Source organism: Neomonachus schauinslandi, chromosome 3 (assembly GCF_002201575.2).
Source record: "Neomonachus schauinslandi chromosome 3, ASM220157v2, whole genome shotgun sequence".
NCBI lineage: Eukaryota > Metazoa > Chordata > Mammalia > Carnivora > Phocidae > Neomonachus > Neomonachus schauinslandi.
This window is the reverse complement of record NC_058405.1, coordinates 33,933,581-33,957,259: the sequence shown is the minus strand read 5'-3', so window position 1 is coordinate 33,957,259 and position 23,679 is coordinate 33,933,581. Positions and strand designations below refer to the sequence as shown.

Here is a 23,679-nt window from a genome sequence, read left to right as displayed (position 1 = left end):
ATGTGAGAAATGGTGAGAAATGAGGTTTGTGGTAAGCCAGGCCAGGTTGTGGTTTTTGACAGTTTTCCCTTCTACTCCTCCCCTGTATCTCCATAGTTCCTTTCTAGTGGTCTGGTGAGTAGAAGGAAGATCAATGGAGAAATATGTTCCAAGTGCCACAAAATTCCTTTTTTTTTTTTTTTTTGGCTGACTACCATAACTGAAACTACATGATTAATCTCTTCAGTAACTATTTTTCACTGTGGATATTTGATATTCACGTGGCCCTTCATCTGTAAATTGTGAACTCCTCAAGAGTAGGGGCTCTGTTTTATTCATCTCTATTCATGTCTTTAGCATTTAATAGTTAAACAAAAAAGCTATTTAACACTGATAGTCATTTTATGGATCATTCTAATAACCAAAGCATAGCTGCCCTCTTTTTTCTATGAAAAACAGCTCAAGTTTTAAACGAACTTACAAACTACTGTCAGCTTAAGATCATCTGTCTTCGAGTAGGGAAAATTACTACACAAAAGAATTGAAGTTTTTTTTTTTTTTAATGGATATTCACAGCATAACAAGAACTCAATAAAAAATTTGGTCAGCTATGTTTAGCTTGAAATGTTTTATTATTGTTTTGATTTTAGACTTATGAGGAAGATCGAAGAAATTACTCTGAGCTTCAAATTAGATGTCAACGTTTGGCCTTAGAATTAGCAGACACAAAACAGTTAATTCAGCAAGGGGACTACCGTCAAGAAAACTATGATAGAGTCAAAAGGTAAGCTGTTAAGATGGCTACTGTAGTTCTCCTTTTTCACATGCATCAAAGTCACCTGAATTCTTACTGTCGACGTCGTTAATTCCACTTTGTATCTTACTCTTTTTCTGTGTCCGTAGTTTGACTTTTCCAGAATGTCATATAGTTGGAATCATACAGTATAGGACCTTTTAAGATTGGCTTCTTTCCCTTAGTGATGTACATTTAAGTTTTCTCTATGTCTTTTCATGGCTTGATAGCTCATTTCTTTTTGCTGCTGAATAATATTTCATTGTTACCACCATTCATGTATCCGTTCAGCTGATGAAGGACATATTGGTTGCTTTCAAGTTTTGGTAATTCTGTGTAAGGCTGCTGTAAACATCCATGTGCAGGTTTTTGTATGGACATAAGTTTTTAACTCCTTTGGGTAAATACCAAGGAGCACAATTGTATGGTAAGAGTATTTTTGGTTTTGTAGGAAACCACCAAATTTTCTGTCCCAAAGTGCCTGTACAATTTTGCATTTCCACAAGCAATGATTGAGAATTCCTGTTGTTCCATGTCTTTGCTAGTATTTGGCATTCTGGATTTTGGCCATTCCAATAAGGGTGTGTGGGGGTATCTCGCTGTTGTTTTAATTTGCATTTCTCTGATAACATGATGTGGAACATCTTCTCATGTGCTTATTTGCGATCTGTATCTCTTCTTTGGTGAGGTGTCTGTTAAGGTCTTTGGCCCATTTTTTAATTGGGTTATTTGTTTTCTTACTGTTGAGTTCTAAGATTCTTTGTCTATTTTGGATAACAGTCCTTATCAGATACCTCTTTAGCAAGTATTTTCTCCCAGTCTATGGCTTGTCTTTTCATTCTCTTGACATATACCTTATTCTGCATTGCACAAAAAGCATGTGGTTTTGGCAGTTTGTTGGGTTTAGGTTGTATTTTTATATCGGCTTTTATTTTATTTGGAAGTTGCTGCTGTCTTTTAAAATGTAGTCTCTTAGAAGATAGAGACCCAGTAAAGTCCCATGAGTGTAAATATTTTTTAAATCTCACTTGATGATTATTTTTGTTTTATGGAATCAATGTAAATCCTTGTATTATCTGAAGGTTTTTTTTAGCTATTCCTTTCTGACAAAGGGCAACACACGTTCAAAAAATAATACTTTCTGAGAATGTTTCTCAGTGCTACTAAGTAGCTATTGCAAAGAATTTTCCTTTTACTGGAGTATACTTTTCTGTTGTTTGTACATTAATGAGCCACTACTTAGCTATATGTCCCTAGGTACATCTCTTATTATTCTAAGCCAAAATTTGTCATCCATGAGAGGGTGCTAATACCAATAAATGTACTATAAAAACAAAGAAGATCAAATAAAGGAATATTTATGAAAGTATTTATAGATAGAGACATTATTCTAATTGTTCACTGCTGTCCCTACCTGTACCTAAAATAATTCTTGAAATATAGTAGTCATTTAATGGATATTTATTAAATGAATGGACACTTTAAAAATTATATAACAACATAAGTAAATTTCAAGGAGCAGATTGGTACTCCAACTCCCAGCATGACTGACGTGAAGTATATGTTATTATGTATGTATTAATGTCAAAGTATGGTAATTATTGGAGCTTGAAATCCGTGGCTCTTAAATAAAGCTAGGTTTCAAAAGAATCAGTTCAAAAGTAAGTAGACTGTGATGATAAGATAATATTTTGAATTGGTGTTTTGATGTCCTCTCTACCACTATAAATCTGTAGCAGTAATAGCTAAAACATGAAAAGGGAAAACTAAAAAGCCTAATCATCAGAATAATCAGCATGGCCATAAATGAAGGATAAATGAACCAAGATGAGTCATGAGTTGGTAATTATTCAGGCCGGGTGATGAGAGCAGGGGGTTCATTATATCATCTCTATTTATATATATGTTTTATTTTCTATAATAAAAACCTAGGAAGGAAAAACATAGCCCTAATCAAAAACATGATAAACATCTTTATGTGCTAGATATAGAACAGAAAAACAAGCAAGAGGGGCTCAAACCAAACTGTTCGGCTCACTCAATAGAATAAATAAATTAAAGAAATGTTATGGTTACAAAAATATAAGATAAACTGGGGGAAAAGATCACTTTTACGTCCCTGATAAATTCTTATAAATATGCATAAGGAAACAGGTACATGGATGTTAATTGTATCATTATTAGGAAGATTTCAGATGCTTTCAGCAGCAGAATGGGAAATCAGTTATGATTTATTTCTACAGTATAATTCAATGTGGCAGTTAAAATCATTAAATTAGATCTGATTGTATCTGTATGGATAAATCAGACACATTATATTTTAAAAAGCGTGTCCATCTTTTTTAAATTTTTTGTTTTAAAAAGATGTGTCCATCTTTTTTTTTTTTTAAGCAGTTCCTTACTTTCTGGCATAACATAATTTTCTCAGGTTTATTTTCTAATTTCATTGCCTTAGCCCCTTCTTTAATGAGTCCTGGTTCCTTTTAGTGGGGAATACTATTTAGAAATTAATATTTGGATGCTGGCCATTGCTACACTGGTCATCATTTCTAGGCCCTTTCAGTAAAGAGAGGTAATGGAGAGGGAATACGGAGGATGGCTTAACACACTATGGATGAGATCATACTGATACCTCTAATTCCAATTCAGTGCCATAGTAGCTAGTTGAAGGGGCTTCAACGGTCCAAATATGGTACAACTTGAGTATCAAAATGAGTTATAATCTGTTGACTAGAATAAGAACCCTGAGTGCATGCTAATAATAAAAGAGGATTTTTACAGTAGAATGCCAACCAATAAATATATGTGCATATTACAGTTACCCTCTTGTAACCTTGTAATATTATTTGATTCAGAATTATTGACGGAAGCTAAAACCATTGAGTAAAAAGATATTAGGGAACAACATATTTATACAATTTCAAAGTATGTTTCCCATGATTACTTATTAATTGCGGAGGGCAAAACAGAACTTTTGTATTTGAGTTTTTTGGCAGATAACACCTTAATCAGGTGACCAGGATTATTTTCACCAATCATGGGAGATAGTGACATAAAGTGCCTCTTTGTGTACTGAGACTTTATGTACTCTTTATGTGACGTAGTGAGGACACATTGTCACTTGTGTAGTATCTCCGCCCCAAATGCTTAACCTGAATCCAATTATAGGGAAACATCAGACAAATGAAAATTAAGTGACATTCCATAAAACAATTGGCCAGTGCTCTACAAATAGCCTTTCTATGTCTTTTACCACATTGACTAAGGAACTACTCAGAGTTAAAGAAGACTAAAGATACATGACATCCAGATGCAATGGATGATAATACATTGGATCCTAAACCAGGCGGGAAAAATGCCAATTGGGACAATTGACAAAATTGGAAAATGGATTATATGTTAGATACTGTATTAGGGCTAATAATACTGTGATTATATAAGGGAATATCTTTAGTCTTAGAAAATTCACACCAAATTATTTAGGGATAAAGGGACTTAATGTCTGCATATATCTCTTAAATAGTTAAGGGGAAAAATTGCACATGTATGTATGTGTGTGTATATATATTCATTCACCTATATCAACAACAGAGAAGGAGAGAATAAATATGACAAAGTATTATTTAGTAAATATTACGAAGTAAATATGACAAAATGTTAACACTTGGTGAGTAAAGTATTTTTAAAAAACAATATGGAAACACTAAATTTGTCATTATATCTAGGGGATGATATAGGAACAGTGAGGAAAATGTAGGCAACTTTACCTGTAGTGTCTTATCTTTTTAAAAAAGCCAAACAAAACTTTAATGCAAATATAGACCAATGTTAACTCTTGTCAGCTGTGGATAGCAAGATCATGGATGTTTTGCTATATCATGCTTTAAAAATCATAGCAGAGTGTGATCATTACCATGTGAGAATATGAACATATGCATGTAAACACTTAAAGTAATATGTACCAAGATATTGGTACTGTCAGTCATCTTTAGTTAGTGGGTTTATGGGTGATTGTTACTTTATAATTTGTGCTTTGCTCACTTTTCTTCAATAAACATAACTTTGTTAACCAGGAGGAAAATATTTTTCTAAACAGTTACTGAAAATCTAACTAAAAGAAAAACAATTCTTAACAGCCATCAGCATGGAAACACCAGGTAGGTAGATGACATGAAGTACAAAGAAACTGATTCTGACTGGACAGGATAAATTTAGAGTTAGTAAGTCTATTTCTCTGCTCACTTTTTTAAGATACCTGTTGTAGGTTTGTTCCAATTCTTGGTTTCACTGTTTTGGGTTAAGAGCTTATCTGCAAATGGAAATTAGACTCTCTGGGTAATCAAAAACAATTTGTGAATGAAACAGTCACAAGAATGCCTCCTTGTGTATCTGCTATGCAATCTGAGTGATGAGTTAAGGGCTTTTTGCCACTAACTGAACTGAAAGCCTAGAGCCATATATAAATTCTTTAAAAGTTTTGGCTTCAAGATAAGATTGATGATGATTAGTGAAAAGATACCAGAGTGTACGTTAGTAGGTTTTATTAAGTATTTTACTGGCCAGTGTAGTTTACATACTTAACTTTTTAAAGATAATAAATTTATATTTATATATCTGAACAGTCTTGAACAGAGTCTCCTAAATTTGAAGAGCAGATACTTTATTGTTCTTAGAATGACACTAAAGCCCAACTGCTGGTATCTCTGTTCAGTTTCCTGAAACATAGTCAATGCATTTTAAATGTTCATTGTAAAATGGGATATAAAAAAATAAAATAAAATGAGATATAAAATATACATATGTATTTGAATTTTATTTTAGTAAAAGTAAACAAATGTATTTTAATTTTATAGTGAGCGTGATGCACTGGAACAGGAAATAATTGAGCTAAGGAGAAAACATGAAATACTTGAAGCCTCTCACATAACTCAAGCTAAAGAAAGAAGTGAATTATCGAAAGAGGTAAGCTTATAAAGTCACATGTATTTTATCTACAGTGATTGTGGACATAGCCTAGGGCAGAATTGTGGGAGGGACAGTTTTCCTTTCTGATGTAGTTAACAGAAAAAGGGACTTTAGTAGCTCTGTTTGGATGGAAAGTTGCAAAGTAAGAATTAGCCCTTTCTATGTTTTAAAGCCCAAGTGAAAGAAAATAATACAGTAAACCTTGAAAAGTAAGAGGAAGTTGCTTTGGACACTGTCTCTCTCTGCACCTATGTAGGTAACCACCTTACAGCAGACTGTTACTTTACTGCAAAAAGATAAAGACTATCTCAGTCGCCAAAACATGGAGCTTAGTGTTCGCTGTGCCCATGAAGAAGATCGCCTTGAAAGACTTCAGGTTCAACTTGAAGAAACCAAAAAGGCTAGAGAAGAGATGTATGAAAAATATGTAACATCCAGGCAAGATTTACATTATTTTTCACATAAATAGATATAAATTAACACCAGCTTCGCTGAGGGAAGAACAATGATTTTTTTTTTAAGATAAATAGGACTGTATTAAGAAAATAGTTAATTTTGTTTCCTTGTAATATATTCTTATTCTAGTTGGTTTTTTCTTAAGACATAGTGGGTTTTTTTCCCAATAATGTAAAGCCTATTTCTTTTAGGTCAGTGTGTATATGCTAATAACTACTGTGTTTTCTTATGACATAACCTTTTTAATTCCCTACAACTAAGATCTCTGTATAAGTGTTTTTTGAAAGAAAGTGCGTATCTCTGTAGAAGTATCTTTTTGAAAAAAACCTAACTGTGCGGAGCCTAGCTAAGCTGACCTTTTCCTGACTGTGTATGTAAAACGTAAGAAAAGAGAGGAGACAGCATTGCATACGAGCTCTGGAATCAGACTCCTGCATTTCAATCCTGTCTCCCCCCTTCAACTAGATGTATAAGCTATTAGAGTTCCTTTATGCCAATACCCCTTATAATCCTTGAGATTCTTATTTTTATCAGCACATCAAAAACTAAAACAAATTTAAAATTTTATCCTTCAACACTTCACACATTCATAACTTATTCCCTAGCCTGTGGTATATTTCATCAGTTTGTGCTCCTGCTAATGGCCTAGGTAATGTTTTGTGACTTTGCTAAGAGATTACAGTGGTTATGGTTGTTGTGCTTAGAAGGAAAGGATTTATAAGGATTCGATTAGAGTTATTTGGGGTTTGTTTTTAATTTTATTTGTATCTCAACATGTACCACACCAGATTATTTTTAAATGAAGGGCATTCCATATGCATCAATTTTCAAGTCTCTGGTCATATGCATTAAAAACTAGTAAAATATTTTTGAAGATTAATGGTTATTCAACATGAATTAACATTTTATATAGTAACTAAGCCTTTTGGGCAGTATATCCAACAGCTGTGCTTTTCAAATAACATTGAATATAGAACATATTCAACATAAGATGATAAATCTTACATGAAGGGCAAAAATGTTTCTTTTACAAAAGCAAAATTCATGGATGTTACTTTTGACTCCTTGCAGAGATCGTTATAAAACAGAATATGAAAATAAGCTACATGGTGAATTGGAACAAATCAGATTGAAAACTAATCAAGAAATTGATCAACTTAGAAGTGCCTCTCGGGAAATGTATGAACGGGAAAACAGGTATTAAAAGAAATTTTTAGGTAAAAGTAGGAAATTTATTTCTCTTTGTTTGAAACTTATATTTTATTGAAATTAAACTATTTCTATGACAATATCTTGTTTAATTCGTTAAAGATAATTTGTCAAATCTAAATCAAAATATAATGGAACATTAAAGTTCTAAGATCTTTGGTAACTAGCTCAGAACAAGGTTTATCAGACCTTAAGCCTCTTCACTCTGGTATTCCCATTATCTCTTCATTACCCTGGTAACTTTTCTTTTTGCCTTTATGGCAGTTCAGATTGAGGACAGAGATAAAAGGAAATAAGAGATACCAGTAGTTCTTCCTGTAACATGCCAGTGATTTCTCCAAGAAATTTTTAAAAACTGGAATACTACTATGAAATGTTACATATACCTCATTTATCTGCTGGCCCCAACAGATGTTATATTAGATAATCTTTTTTTTTTTTTAAGATTTTATTTATTTATTTGACAGAGAGAGACACAGTGAGAGAGGGAACACAAGCAGGGCGAGTGGGAGAGGGAGAAGCAGGCTTCCCGCGGAGCAGGGAGCCCGATGCGGGGCTCGATCCCAGGACCCGGGTATCCTGACCTGAGCCGAAGGCAGACGCTTAACGACTCAGCCACCCAGGAGCCCCATATATTGGATAATCTTGAAGATGATCATTTTTATTCATTTTAATCACTTTTAGATTAGTATATATTAGGTTCCCTTAGTTGGTGATCAGTAGTATTAGGGGCAAATAAATACTACTTATTTCGATAGCATTTATTTTTATATACTATCATTATACTTCATATGACTTTTGAAAGTTTGTATTTTAGGGGGAAAATTTGAAATTGACTTCATTGTCATACTAGTCTATCAGTACTGATTTAAGTATATGAAATTTTTAAGTTTGGCAGCAAGCAAGACTTTAAATCAGACTTAATTCTATAGTTATCACTGTAACATGTTACTCGATTAGAAGTACAGTAGCAAAAACTTTGAGAGTTCCACCCCTCAATTCTGGGGGGGGGAAATCTCAATGTCCTTGGCCTCTACTGGGGAAAATATGTAAGAACTACATGTGCGGAATTATCCTTTGGGTAGAAAACCAGCAAAGGAAATTTTTAAATCCTTGTTAAATTGTTACTTTAATAAAACAGATTGAGAGAGATTTTTACGATAATGCTGAAATACTTTTGAGCAGTTAAATAACTGGACAACCACATGCAAAAAAATGAAATTGGACCACTATCTTACACTATACATAAAAATTAACTCAAAATAAATTAAAGACTTGGGGCGCCTGGGTGGCTCAGTCATTAAGTGTCTGCCTTCGGCTCAGGTCATGATCCCAGGGTCCTGGGATCAAGCCCCACATTGGGCTCCCTGCTCGGCAGGAAGCCTGCTTCTCCCTGTCCCACTCCCCCTGCTTGTGTCCCCTCTCTCGCCGTGTCTCTCTCTGTCAAATAAATAAATAAAATCTTTTAAAAATTAATTAATTAATTAATTAAAGACTTGAATGTAAGACCTAAAACCATAAAACTCCTAGAAGAAAACATCAGCAGTAAGGTCCTCAACACCAGTCGTGGCGATGATTTTTTTAATCTGACACCCAAAGCACAGGCAATAAAAGCAAAACTGGCTGTCCAGTTTTCCCAACATTTACTGAAAAGACTCCTTTATTTTTGGGCATTCCATTCTGTTCCATTTATCTGTGTCTGTTTTTATGCCATTGCCAATACTGATTTGATTATTTTAGCTTTGTAATATTATTTGAAGTCAGGGAACACAATGCCTTCAGCCTTGTTCTTCTTTCTCAAGATTGCTGTGGTTATTCAGGTACTTTTGTGGTTCTGTACAAATTTAGGAGTTTTGTTCTAGTTCTGTGAAAAATGCCATGGGGATTTTTATAGGGATTGCATTGAATCTGTAGATTGCTTGGGTAGTATGGACACTTCACCAGTCCTTCTAATCCATGATCATAGGATATCTTTCCATTTATTTGTGTCTTTATTTTTCTTCAGTCAATTAAAGAAGAAAAGTATATATTTAAATGTATATTTATAAGTAATTACAAATTAAATACCTTTTTAATCACCATCCAAATCAAGAAGTCAGTGTGAGTACCATGGAAATGTCCTTGAGAGCTTCCTGCTTAACTTCTTCCTTCCATAAAAATAACTACTGTTCTGATTTTTATGCTAATAACTTTCTTGCTTTTCCTGCTTTTCCTTATATTTTTATTATCTAAATTACCAATAAATAGGTACTTCTGAGAAATGTAGTTTAGTTTTTCATATTATATTAGTGTCACATAAATGGGATCATGCCGTATATATTCTTTTGTGGCTTTATGTGATTCTTCATATAGCCTTATGATTTTAAGATTCATATGCTGTTGGCATTTAGCTCTTCATGGTCATAACTGAAGTATACCATTTTTATGAATTCATGCTTAGAACAGCAGAGACATTAGAAGATTAGACATTCATACAGAGAGATTAAAAAATGACAAAGAAATTCTTCCATCTTTTTCAGAATTTTGGTTAGTCCCAACCCTGTATTGGGTAAGAAGGACCCTGTACCTTCTGGTTACTTGCTCTTAAGGTTCAAAATGCACACTAAGGTTGATGTTCGGAAAGTTTACATTTGAGCTCTCCAAGCAGCATATCCACTAATTGAGCAAATATTTATTGAGATCCACCAGATGCCAGATACATGCCATAGATATAGCAGTGACCTGTCTTCACACAGTTGGTTGTCTAATAGACATAAAGACAATAGAGAAACAATAATTATAAGTATGATGATAATGGAGAAGATGACAGGAAACACAGGATGAGACCATATAGAAGCAAGGAAGACTTCCATGACAGAAGAAATACCCATGCTGATACCTGTGTGATGACTAAGACTGAGTTAGGGGAGGGAAGGAATTAGGGAAATGAATGTCCAGCATGGATAAAACCTGGAGATTAGACAATATGAAGCTTTTTGAACAAATTGAAAATAATTCAGTATGGCTAGAGTGTAGACTGAGAAGCAGAGTTCTACAAGATAAAAGAGGGAAACAGAGGTCCAGATCATACATTTGGACTGTTGTCTTGGTAAGACCAGCAGGGAACAACTGAAAGATTTTAAGGATATGTGCTATATGATTTGATTTTATATAAAAAAGAGACTGCTAGGGGTGCCTGGGTGCCTCAGTTGGTTAAACATCTGACTCTTGATCTTGGACCAGGTCATGATTTCAGTGTTGTGAGATCGAGCCCTGCGTCCGGCTCCATGCTTGGTGTGGAGCCTGCTTGAGATTCTCTCTGTCTCTTTCCCTCTGCCCCTCCTCTCCCCCTACACACACACACACACACACACACACACACACACCCACACACCCCCTCACACGTGTGCACGCGCTCGCTCTCTCTCTTTTTTAGAGAGAGACTGCTCTGCGATGTGGAGAGATTAGAGAGCTGGAGTATATGGCTATAGACATAGAGACTACTTTTTGAGGTTGTTTTGTTACCAGAACGAGAAGTGATGATAAAACTGGATTAGTAGCAATAGAGATGCAGAGTAATGGGCCAGGTTGGAAACCTGCCTAGGAGGTGGCTTCACCTCCTACATTGGAGGATTCAGTGACTAGATTGGATTAAGAAGTGAGAAGATGCATGTACAGTACTACCAACCAACCCACATGTTCTGAATTCATTTCACTTAAGAGATCATTTCTAATAACCATCAATGAATCCTTCCTTGATAATCAAAACATAAAGATACCTAAAGCCTTGTGGTAACCATTTATAAAAAAGGGCTTCCGGTTAAAGTTTTACTACTAAATAACCATCCCTGCTGTATTAACACCAACTGACTTCAAATGCTAACTGACAACCCTAGTGTTCTTTCAAATCTTTGTATTGTTACTCAATTATTTTAGCTGGGTATACGAATTACTGGTAGAGATGTGTTTAAAAGTCTCAGTATGGTCTTGGATTTGCGAATTTTTTTTCTGTATTTGAACTTCATACTAGATGCATGTAAGTTTAGAATTATTTATCTCTAGGAATGTGCTTGCTTTAAAATCTACTTTATGATGAAATTAGCTATGCCCTCTTTCTTTGGTTGATATTCACCTGTTATACCTCCCTTTTCCTATGTTTTCACTTTTAACTTTCAAATGTTCATATTTTAAATGTGCCTCTACTCTGACAATCTTTTTTTTCTCTTAATATATTTTATTTATTTTTATTTTTTTTAATTTATTTATTTTTAAAAAAAAAACAAAAAGAAGTGAGAAGATGTTAAGTATGTTATCAGGTTTCTGGATTGGGTAGCTAATGTGGATGGTGATGCAGTTTTTAAGAATTAGAAAAAACAAGGCTTTAATAAGAAAACATGATAAATTTAGCTTTATTTGAAGTTTCTGTGTAATAGGCAATAGAAAAATTGACTGTATAAGGTTCTAAATCTCAAGAGAAAGTTTTGGGCATAAGATAGACCTGTGGCATAAAGGATATTATTTCTGTTTTACAAATAAGTACTTTTAGTCCTGTGACTCAATTCTGTTAGAGATTTTATAGGCTTTTATCGACTGACTTAATAACCATAAAATTCATGGGATTATTTCTATGATAACATGCATAATTACTTCCAAACAATCCACATAGCTGCATAAACTTTGGTATAATAATCATTTTTGAGAATTTCTTGATTTTTTTAGCTTTTGTTCTTTAAAAAAAAATCCTTTAAAATGCATGGTAACATAGATTTAGGCAAATTAGCCCGTATTCTGTAGGATGCTTGATACAGGTCGGGTTGGGAAACAGCTGACAGAACCATTTCCGGAAGCCCAGAAACTGAAAGCAGGTTTCCTTTTCCCCAGTATTGTTCTGACTCCATATGTGCATCAAAATGGATACCACCCAACCAGGAAATTCCTGGGACTGGGGCTGCTGCCCTGGAAGCCTCACCCAGCCCCGGGACGCAGAATGACCCCACGGATATTGAAATTAGAGTGGGCAGTTGCCACCAGATGGTGCCAAACTGCAGCCCAGATCCAAATGGATTTGAATTGCACAGAGACCCCTAGCCAGCTAGTGAGCATAGGCTCACCTTTGTCATTTTATTAACCTCACAGTAATCCAACCCTATATTTTATATGGCTGAAACTTTTTGAATCACATTTTCTGCATTATGGCAAGATTTAAAACTATACTTAGAACTTATATCTCACTAGTCTTTTACAAAGTAAAAATAAACTATAAATTATTTCTTTCAAAATTTCACAGTATGAGTTAAACAGATGAAGTATTTACACTTGTATATTTGTACTTAGTCTCCTTACCTCTCCCCCAATTAACATATTTAGAAAAAAATTAAATGGTGAGATTAGAGAAACATGCCTTTGGTTGGCTTTCTATACACTGTGGGGGATATTAAGAGAGTGCCTTGTATTTTCTCCTCTTAGATGTGGAAAAGAAGGATGGAACTCATGCCATCTGATCTTGGCATCTGCCACTATAATCATACCAGTAGTTTGTGAAGTTAAGGGGTTGAGAGGAAGAGGAAGAGATAAAGACTTAAGAAAAGGCACAGATAAGCAAAAAAAGAACTTGGGTATTTGGGTACATCAAAAATACTGTAGTTAGGATTATAACATGTATATATGCTTTTGCTCAATCTGTGAGTTACATTTCTTGTCTTCTTCTGTACTTTATATTTGCTTTAAAATCCAGTTTGGAGCTGTGGGAAATAATGAGTGAAATTCACTCTAGTGGTGAGATTTGTTATATAAATAACTTCTTGCTTAGTAGGTATTTTGTAACTGAAATGTACTGACCCTCATGCACATTTGGAAGAAGAGCATTATTCCCTGAACAGGGAGTATACTATGAAAGAGATTTGGATCAAAAGACTAAACTTAAATTCTGCCTCTGCCACTAAACTAGCTGAGTGAATGTATCACTTAATATCCCAGAAGTGTGATTTCCTCTTTTATAAAATGAGCCAATAATACTATTTCACAAGGTGGTCTGTAAGATCTAAATGAGATCATGTATGTGAAAAGTACATTATAAATTATTAAGCTATGTATAAATGGTAGTTCTTTTGATACCTTTTATCTGTATGCAGTATGTTAAAATTTTTTCTTTTATTGATTTGTTGACAGTATAAGTAAAATGCACATTCCATAAAAGTCAACTGAGGGGCACCTGGCTGGCTCAGTCAAAAGAGTGTGCAGTGCTTGATCTTGGGGCCAAGAGTTCGAGCCCCACATTGGTTGTAAAGATTACTTAAATAAATAAAACTTAAAAAAAAAAAGCCAACTGATGACATTATGAAATTGTTTATCATTAAAAGGCACTACTACAACATACGTGATTATTCTTAAGTATTGATCTCCATAGCATTGAACCATTTTTTCTTAAATGACACGATATAGACATCGAGGATCTGAATGTCATTTGTTTCAGTCTAAATTTCTACATAAAATGCTAACTTACTTGTTCCTAATTAATACTATGAGATAATAAAGAGGAGATAAATTCAGCTGAATAAGTTTTTCCAGAAAGTAAAACTGTCTTTACCCAAGTCACATTATTGTGAACCCAGAAAGAACCATTCTCATAGTGATAACTGTAAAAAGGAGAAGAATGAGTTTTTAGAGGTATATTATGCTTTTGAAAAAGACAGGGCAGTGGGGAAAAGGAGATCGAAAATATGCTTTTAAACGTGGCAATATTGCGTTAGTGATTTTATTTTCCCACCATGTCAATAAAAACCATCTTGATCAGAATTTGTCATCTTCCCAAAGTACTCAAGAAGAAACCTTAATGACATAAACTTTGGAGTGATATTAAACACCTTTCAACCTTCAATCTAAGTTTATTTATGAAGGTTAGAAACTTGGAGTGATATTAAACACCTTTCAATCTTCAATCTAAATTTATTTATGAAGGTTAGTTTAGTATACATAATGCATTAGAATAGATGACTGGCCTAGTGTATGGAGGCTCCATTCATCATTTTAATAGTGTATGTCCTCATTAGTGCTTAAATTTTTTTCGTTCATGTCTGATTAGGTATCTGTATAATTTTTTCAGTTCTTATATGGAAAAACTTAAGAATGTTCAACTTTGTCTCTTCAGTTCAATTATTCTAAATGTATATGGCTTTACAGATAACTCTTTCAATATATTAACTTATCAAATAATTATAAATGAAATTTTATTGTTAGCTATATTTTGTTATTAGCTATATTCTTTATACCCATAGGTGATTACCATATGTGTTCACTGCTTAATTAATAATATTTAATTATTTCAAGGTATATATGGTGTTCCAGTATGAAGCGAGGTGAGTTCAGGTTATGCAGGAACTTAAATTTAACTTTTGTGTAGCTCATAGGGTGGTGAGGGAGGCGGTCACAATCATGACAGGGTCAGATTTTAAAAGGCCCTGATGTCGGTGGGGAATTCTTGGAAGTTTTACAGTAAATGAGTAACATGATATATTCATTTTTTGTAACTGGTTGCAGTGTGGGGAGGAATATAATTGAAGAGGGCCTGGAGGCAGGGAGATTGGTTAGGAGACTATTGCGAAGTTTAAGTGAAGATGAGAAATGGAAGGAGAGAATAAAAGCTGATTTTAAATAACATGTAGGTGAAAGAATTGAGATGACCTGATGATGGACAGGAAGTGAACATCAAAAATGACTCCAGCTTGTCTATTTTACTGGTCTCAGAGAGATGGGTCTTCGGGCATGGCCGTTAACCCAAGGTTGCAGACAAGACTTAGAAAGGAAGATGACTATTAATTCCTGATCTTTTACAGATACAGCAGCTCTGACCAAGCCTAAAAGTACTTGTGTAAGATGACACTTAATACCAGGAATTTTTCTCTACTGCACCCCAGATGTCATTACCCTTAGCCTTAGGGTGCCAGAAGGGCATTAAGCTGCTGACGTCCCTCCTGCAGTCTTCTCTGTTTACCTAGGATACTCTTATATATATTGTCTTTTTCTTTTTATATAATAAAAAATCTTGGGAAGCACTATCCCAATTACCATTCTCTAAACGATTACCTTCATAATTTTTAATATAGACTTTCATATTTAGATAACATACTAACGGTATCTACTGTTTATTGAGTGCTTGTTACACATCAGGTGTTGTACTCAACACTTTACATACGTTGCAGAGAGAATTAAATGGGACATTTTATGAGGTTGTAGGTATTAGTATCCCTGCTTTACAAATGAGGAAATAGACACAGAGGGTGTGATTTGCCTATGATTATAGGCTTTTTAAATGATGAAACTAAATACATCTGATTCTACAGTGCAATGCAGATTCCTGTGTTACTGGTCAAGGTTATGAAAATTGGTAAGAGATTTCTTATCAGAACTGTAATTTTAGTGGTAACTTATTTGGAAAAATGATTTTTTTTTAAAGATTTATTTATTTATCCTGGAGAGAGAGCGTGTGCACAGATGCACGTACGCATGCAAGAGAGTAGGGGGAGGGGCAGAGGGAGCGACTCCTAAGCGGACTCCCCACTGAGCATGGAGCCTGACTCCATCCCAGGACCCATGAGATGATGACCTGAGCTGAAACCAAGAGTCGGACACCCAACTGACTGAACCACCCAGGTGCCCTAAGAAGTTTGGTTTTTTTAAGAGAGTTTGTAAACCCCACTCCTACTTCAGGGCTGAGTCTGGATCATTAGACCTTCACAAAAACATTTATAATTTTGAAAATTAATAAATAGGCCTTTATTTTTCCATAAAGTGGTATAATTTTTTGACAGAACCTATCTCTCTACACTATTTTCGTAAGGCCCAGACTCTCCACTTGTAACTAGAACCTGTGCTCTTTCTCCTGCTCAAGGACACATCTACAGCAAGTCCCCCCTTTGTCTCCTATATTGCTGGTTTTCCTTTTCTACCAGATAATTCCCAACTATTCCCAACTATTGTTACTAACAAACATATCCTTTCTCCCATCATTAAAAGCCTTTTTTATTGCCACTTCCCCTTCTAGCCATTGCTCCATTTCTTTATTTTCCTTTGTAGCCGAATTCCTGTAGAGTTTTAAATATTCATTCTTTACCCTCATTTTTTAAAATCTATTACCAAGCTTTTACTTCCCCGTACCACTCCAACAAAGCTCTTAATATCAAAACCCCCAGAGATCTTCATGTTACCAAAAATATGGTGGTCATGGTCTCAGTTCCTATCTTACTTGACCTGTTAGCAATATTTAATACAATTGATCACTGCCTACTCCTGGAAACACATCTGTAACTGACTTTCAGGATACTACACTTCGACTTTTCCCCTTTCTTACTGGCTGCACCTACTCCTTTTATTGGTCCTCCTCCTGTCCTTGTCATCTTTTGCAGCTGCTTCATGGCATTTCTGTTTGGTTATCTAGTAAGCATCTTAAATTTAATGTATGCAGAAGCTCACTTCTGTTCCTCTAACCCTGCCCCACTGTCAGTATGACCTCAGATCAGTTACAGATAACTCTGTTCTACTTGCTCAGACCAAAAACCTTGAAGTCATAAACCTCTTCTCTTTTTTTTCACATTCCATATTCTGTTCATCAGCAGATGCTTTTGGTTGTGTCTTCAAAACTTATGATTCTCTTACCATCTCAGAGACACCACCTTGGTCCAAGCTACCATTATCTTTTGTCTGAATTACTGCAAGATTCTCTTAAGTGGTCCTCCTGCTTCCTTCCTTGCCCTCACAGGTCTGTTGTCAGTCATTCCTCTGCTCAACTGAAAAGGCTCCCATCCAACTCAGTAAAGTTTGATTGACTATAATGCCCTGTTACACTACATGATCTGCACCCAGTTGTCCCATCCTCATTTTACAACTCTGTTCTAGTCCCTCATTTAGTCACACTGCCTCCTGTTCCCTTAACTGGCATGCATACTCCTCAGGTCCTTTGTATTTACCGTTTCCACTGCTTAACCCCCTACTCCTGGATACCTTAGAGTTTGGTTTCCCTACTCTCTCCATGTCTTCAGATGTCACCTGCTTTCTGATGTCTTTCCTGACCACCCCATTTAAAATTGTGAAATTGCCATGCCTGCTGCCCACTAGCCCCTTCTTTGCTTTTACTTATCCAGAGCACTTAGCACCTACTAACATACTTTGGTTTCTTTCATACTGGCATGTAATCTCCATGTAAGTAGAGATTTCATCTGTTTTTCAGTGCTGCATTCCCAGGTACCAGTACCTGGTACATAGTAAGTGCTCAGTAAATATTTGTTGAATGAAAGAATTAGTTGGAACTACTTTTGAGAAATCAGGTAACTATTGGTTTAGATGAAAACCTATACAAAGATTTATAATGAGATGGATTTAATAGAGTAGTCACTCAGTTAACCATCCACAAGATTCACCCAGTTTCAAACTGAAGGTTGCTGGAGGGGAGGGGGGGTGGAGGGATGGGATAACTGGGTGATGGACATTAAGGGGGGGCATGTGATATAATGAGCACTGCATATTACATAAGACTGATGAATCACAAACCTGTACCTCTGAAACCAATAATCATTTTATGTTAATTGAATTAAAATAAAAATAAAATTTAAAAAAGATTCACCCAGTTTCATTTTAATATATTACATTGTGTTTTATCAGCTACTTTTTAAACCTGTTGAGGTTTTAGATTTTAATTTAATTTTAACTTAAAGTGAATAGATTTTAAATAAGTTTTTCCATTTTGATGCTTAAATTTTTCATAATTTGTTTTAAACCATGGTTTGGCTAGATATCTACTCTGGGATAAAGTTTTCACATCTATAAAATGAAAAAAATAATCTGCTTGAGCACCAACTAAAATAAAAGGTTAGGAAAATACAGTATGTTCAGTCAACAGTAATCTCAAAAAGTTTCTCCTCTGAAAATGCATAGTTTCTCCCAAGAAATTGTTACATAAAATTTCCACTTTGCCTTTTTTGCTATGTCCTATTCATTCATTTTCAACAACTATGTTAATTAAAGGAACAATTATTGGTGATTTGATTATAAACAGTAGATAATCCACTTGTAACCCTTCTTGTTCATGCCATCTTAAAAACAAAGGCATCAGATATGGAAATGAGCGGTTTTATGTGTTGTCCGGGAGAATAATCTAGAGGTAGAAGTGATTAATTCAAACATTTTCCCTATAAATAAGCTTGTCATATAAAGAGCCTGTTTCAGTCCCTTTTTGTTGCAACTGGAAAAGATGTATTCACTTTTATTAACCAAAAATATTTTTACATGGAGGCAGAAGGAGGATGGATTGCTTAGTTGTGCCTGCTGAGCTCTTCTGACAATCATGGTTTTTCACTATTTACTCTTGGTCAATTTCAAGTTTTGAGTTGTTAGTGATGTTTATCCAGGCTAAGCATGCCTTTGGCATTCCCAAACTCTGATTTGTTCCTACTAGAATTTCAAAGGTTCCCAAGGTTTTTCTCATTCTTCCATCATTTTTCTTGCCTCTTTTCAGGTATAAATTTAGATTTGGCTTATTGATACCATGAAATTTATCTTCTAGTCATAGGAAGATACATTCCATGTACAGAAATCTATTGTTACGTTTTGTACTGAGGCTTCAGGTTTTGGTTGTAAGATACTTCTGGCTAAACTTTATGTACATGAAGTTATCTCTGCACAGATACATTAGTTTGCATATGAAATACATCTATTATATTATAATATTGAAATCCTTTTATTTAGAGAAATAAAACTTAAGTCTCTTGTTTGGATGTTGTAATTTATTTATTTATTATTATTATTTTTTAATTTATTTATTTGGCAGAGAGATAGCACAAGTAGGCAGAGTGGCAGGCAGAGGGAAGGGGAGAAGCAGGCTCTCCGCTGAGCAGGGAGCCCGATGAGGGGCTCGATCCCAGGACCCTGGGATCATGACCTGAGGCGAAGGCAGCTGCTTAACTGACTGAGCCGCCCAGGTGCCCCGGATGTTGTAATTTAAATAACAGTATCTCCCAGTTGTTTGTCCCCTTGAGTCCTGGTTTATGCCTATTTCCCTAACATGACTATTAATAACACCCTCTTCCACTCATAAAAATGCCTCAAGTTGAAAAATATGTTATTTGGATACGAGTTATAATATATACTAGGTCACTTTACTTTTGCACTTTACATAGGATTGATCAGATTTCTTTTCCCTTTTCTGCCATCTTTCCTCTCTACTTCCCATGCACAAATACAGGATGGATAGGAGAGAGATGTATGTGTATATGGGGGATGGGGTTTGTAGGAAACGACATGAAAGAATCATGAAAAACAATTTTGAAATCCAATGTGAGCTTTTTAAAGATTTTATTTATTTGGGAGAGAGAGAGAAAGAACATGAGCTGGGGGAGGAACAGAGGGAGAGGTACAAGCAAACTCAGTGCAGAGCCCAACACAGGGCTTGATCTCACAACCCTGAGATCATGACCTGAACCAAAAATCAAGAGTCAGGCCCTTAATTGACTGAGCCACCCAGGTATCCCTCAAATGTTAGCTTTTTAAAAGCATTTTTAAGGATGAAATATTTTAGTTTTATATTTAAAACATAAAATGCTGACCAGTTGGCCAACTCCCAACAGGATTCTCTGTTATTATAATTACATTTGATTATATATTCAATTTGGACTTTTAAAACATTAGCTTCATTAGCTTGTACATGGCTGCAGATAGTCTATCAATTTTTCGAGTTTGTTCTTTTGAAGAACATTAGAATTCCTGCTGTGCCATAATTGTGTTGTTACATTTTATAATGCATTTAACTTTTAAAAATGGATAATTTATTAGTAATATGGCAGTTAGGGTTTTGTCTGTGGCCGGAATATAATCCATCTATTGTTTTATCTAATGAGTCTTAAGTCTGAAGGAGCATGGGCTATAAAAACAATTGAATATATAATATAGTCACAATTCTTTCAAGGCTTATTTTTGATTTAACATTTGTGCTGTGAGATTGATGAAGGATAATTGGAGGCACACAGGCAGGGACCTAAGAGGAAACCACCCTTAAAAGGATTTTATACCGCCCTGGAAGGAGCCCTCCACCCTTTCCCATATGACAAAAATCTGACTGGATGACAGGCACAGGGAGGGTTAATCAGATTAAAACAGCCCCGCCAACAAGCCCATAAAACCCCTAGACTTAGAAACTCCCATGGCAACCCCCTTGGGTCCCCTCCCTCCTTGCGATCTTTGAGCTATCACTTTGCTATCGCTCAATAAACCTTGCTTTGCTGCGCACCACTCTGTCTGGTCTACCTCTTCATTCTTCCAAGCGGCATGACCAAGAACCGCGGGAACTGATGGAGGAAAAAAATCCTGTAACAAGATGGCTGCAACAAGTTTTCTCAAGGAGAAAATTGTGAAACAAAAGGAATCTTAAGAAATGCATAGTTTGATGAGGAGCATGGACTCCAGAACCAGATGGTTTGGGCTCCATAGCTTATTTACTTGTAACCTTAGATAAATACTTCTCTGTGTTTCAGTCTTCTCCTTTGTAAAATGGAGATAATGATGCAACCTATTTTGTGGGGTTGTTGTGAAAATTAAGTGAATTATTATATGCAAGAGCCTAAAATAGTTCCTAGCACATGACAAGCACTCTATATATGTTTGTTATTGCTATTATTGTCAGTGGAATACATTCAGTTTATCTCAGACTTAATTTGAAACCTTAAAGGTCGATTGATAATATGAAAGGAAATATCTCTATCTTTATGTTAAAAGGAATTGTGCAGCTTCTTGTATGCAGGTTGTGGGTAGAGATGTGGAAGGTATGGTAACTGATAAGGAGGTTAGGTTCACACAGAAATCTTACCAGCAGACATCTGTGAGAGGACCTGAACATGGAAGCCTCAACTTGTAGCACTTTCTCTGATTCATTTTAGTTTTTGTGGGGTTTTTTTTAAATTGCCTTTACTTATTTGTCCTTCAAGGTCCAACTTACATATCCTCCCTTCATTCACTCTTATCTCTCTTCCTCCAGTTAAAACATAATCAACTCCTCTTCTTTGTGGCCTTGGAATTTTGTTTATGCCTTAATATAGCACTAATTATAGTTAGCTAGATGATACATATTGTAGCATCATGAATGCACAGGAACCTTCTAATCATACCTCCGCTCACAGGCCCCTGTTGTTAGTTTATTCTGGGTTTCATTTCATTCTCTGTGACTGCTTTTATTTCTAATGCCCATTATTGCCAGAAAGGAAATACAGTTAGGGACTGAAGCTTTTCTACTTACTAAGTAAGCGTAATTGCAGTCTACTTGGAATTTTGCTATTGAAATAACTTATAGAATAATGAAGCTGTCTTTGAGAAATGAAAATTGCAACCAGTTTGTGATGATTTACTGACTGAAATGTATAGATCATCAAGGAATGAAAAATATATAAATGTTTGATATGCCTAAAGAATTTAATTCTATCTATAAAACTAAATTTTCATGTTTCAGGGACGCCTGGGTGGCTGTCGTTAAGCGTCTGCATTCGGCTCAGGTCATGATCCCAGGGTCCTGGGATCAAGCCCCACATCGGGCTCCCTGCTTGGAGGGAAGCCTGCTTCTCCCTCTCCCACTCCCCCTGCTCGTGTTCCTGCTCTCGCTATCTCTCTCTCTCTGTCAAACAAATAAATAAAATCTTAAAAAAAAAAAATTTTTTTTTCATGTTTCAGTTTGATGATAGAAGGTCATTGCAATCAGGATGATGTCAGAAAATAATGACATGACATTTTGTGATATCTATTTTAAAAAGCACTTCCACTTAGATAATAGTATACAAAAGCTATTTTCTTTTTAATAAGTTATCTGTATTACAGTTTTTTTAAACTATTTTATTTCTGCCTCATAAACCATTTGACTGATGAATCTCCATTGGTTGATATGTTTTAAATGTTAACTTTGTTGTTAGCATCACAGTGTAAAAGATGACATTTCATACTGGCACAGCAAGTAAGCATTCCTATCCAATAGTTATTACATAGATTTATTCAAACGATGTGGGGTTTCATGACTTTCTACTGACATTCTCCATGAATAATAAACACAAAATTCTAATACCCAATCCAATTCTTTATGGAAGATGTGGTGATATGATATAAAAAACATTTGCTTTGCAGTAAAGACATAGCTGGGCTCAAATTATGGCTTTAACATGGGCTGTGACTTTGAACTAGGTACTTAAGCTCTTGAACTTCGGTTTACTCCACTATAAAACAGGTTGGAAAATACAACATAAGGGATTTGTAGAAATTAGGTGAGCAAAATCATTTATGTTGCACTCTACGTTTATTTATAACTATGTTAGAGAAGAGGATTTTTTAAAAATTAAGTGGCTCTCTGAAAGAAGCTTCCTGTTGGTATTTTTCTTGACCCAGACTTCCGCTTTGATTCAAAAAACAAATGAGATTTGATCTTTAAAGGCTCATATCTTGTTGTGGCACTCTTGTTACCTTCTGCCTTTTTTGGACATTACCCTTAACTGTCACTAAATGTATCTTTCTCTCAGTTTCAGTTCCTGCTGTCATCAGTACTGTAAGTGGATGACTTACCTAATACTCTGGCTCCATACTTTCTTGAGCCCTACATGAATATTGACCTTTATCTCATCTCTCCTTCACTTAGCTACTTTACTGGTCACACCCTTGATTTTGGTATCAACTAAAATGATGTCACTGAAAGTACTATTCTACCTCCACATCATTAGCCTTTAACAGCAATCTCTAGTCTTCCATCCTGCTTGTACACTACTTAAATTTATCTGTTTGTCAGCTTATCAGGACTTCATGTCCTTTGCCCCTTCTATGTTGTCAGCCCTGAGTTCTTGAGTTCTCTTCTTTTCCATTCCTCTGTGAGATCCCAAGGGCCATCACTTCAAGTTGCTCATATCCCAGACTTTGTTCCCATTTTGACCCTTGTGATCTCTATATTATACTTTTCATTTAAAATGTTTTAGAGAACATTTATTAACTTCTCAAGACCTCAGTTTTCTTCTGGATACTGTGTAATACCTACTTCACTAGATTATGGTAAGGATGAAACAAGTTACTGTATATATAAACTGTTGAGCCTACCTTCAACCCATGTGGAGATAAGTTATAGAGAAAGATAACGTGACATTTAGCGATAGACCGTGTTTGCACCTATATTACTGTGCTGCTACGGAAACACCCAGCCAGGTAAATTCATATAATATACACCTTGGGTCACCAACCTCCAGTGGGTCCTTAAGATTGTCAGATAGTCCAATTCTAAGCAAACACATTTATGA

The 23,679-nt window shown here is 35.3% G+C and overlaps 1 protein-coding gene across 1 annotated transcript in view; it reads left to right on the top strand.

Annotated features, from left to right (window-relative positions):
- The window catches only part of PIBF1 (progesterone immunomodulatory binding factor 1), a 208,844-nt gene that overhangs the window by 42,312 nt on the left and 142,853 nt on the right, over positions 1 to 23,679 (top strand). Inside the window, exons 6-9 of the mRNA XM_021697895.1 lie at positions 630 to 763; positions 5,626 to 5,734; positions 5,994 to 6,175; positions 7,265 to 7,390. Of these exons, the coding sequence (XP_021553570.1) occupies positions 630 to 763; positions 5,626 to 5,734; positions 5,994 to 6,175; positions 7,265 to 7,390 (551 nt within the window). The remainder of the gene's footprint in view (positions 1 to 629; positions 764 to 5,625; positions 5,735 to 5,993; positions 6,176 to 7,264; positions 7,391 to 23,679) is intronic.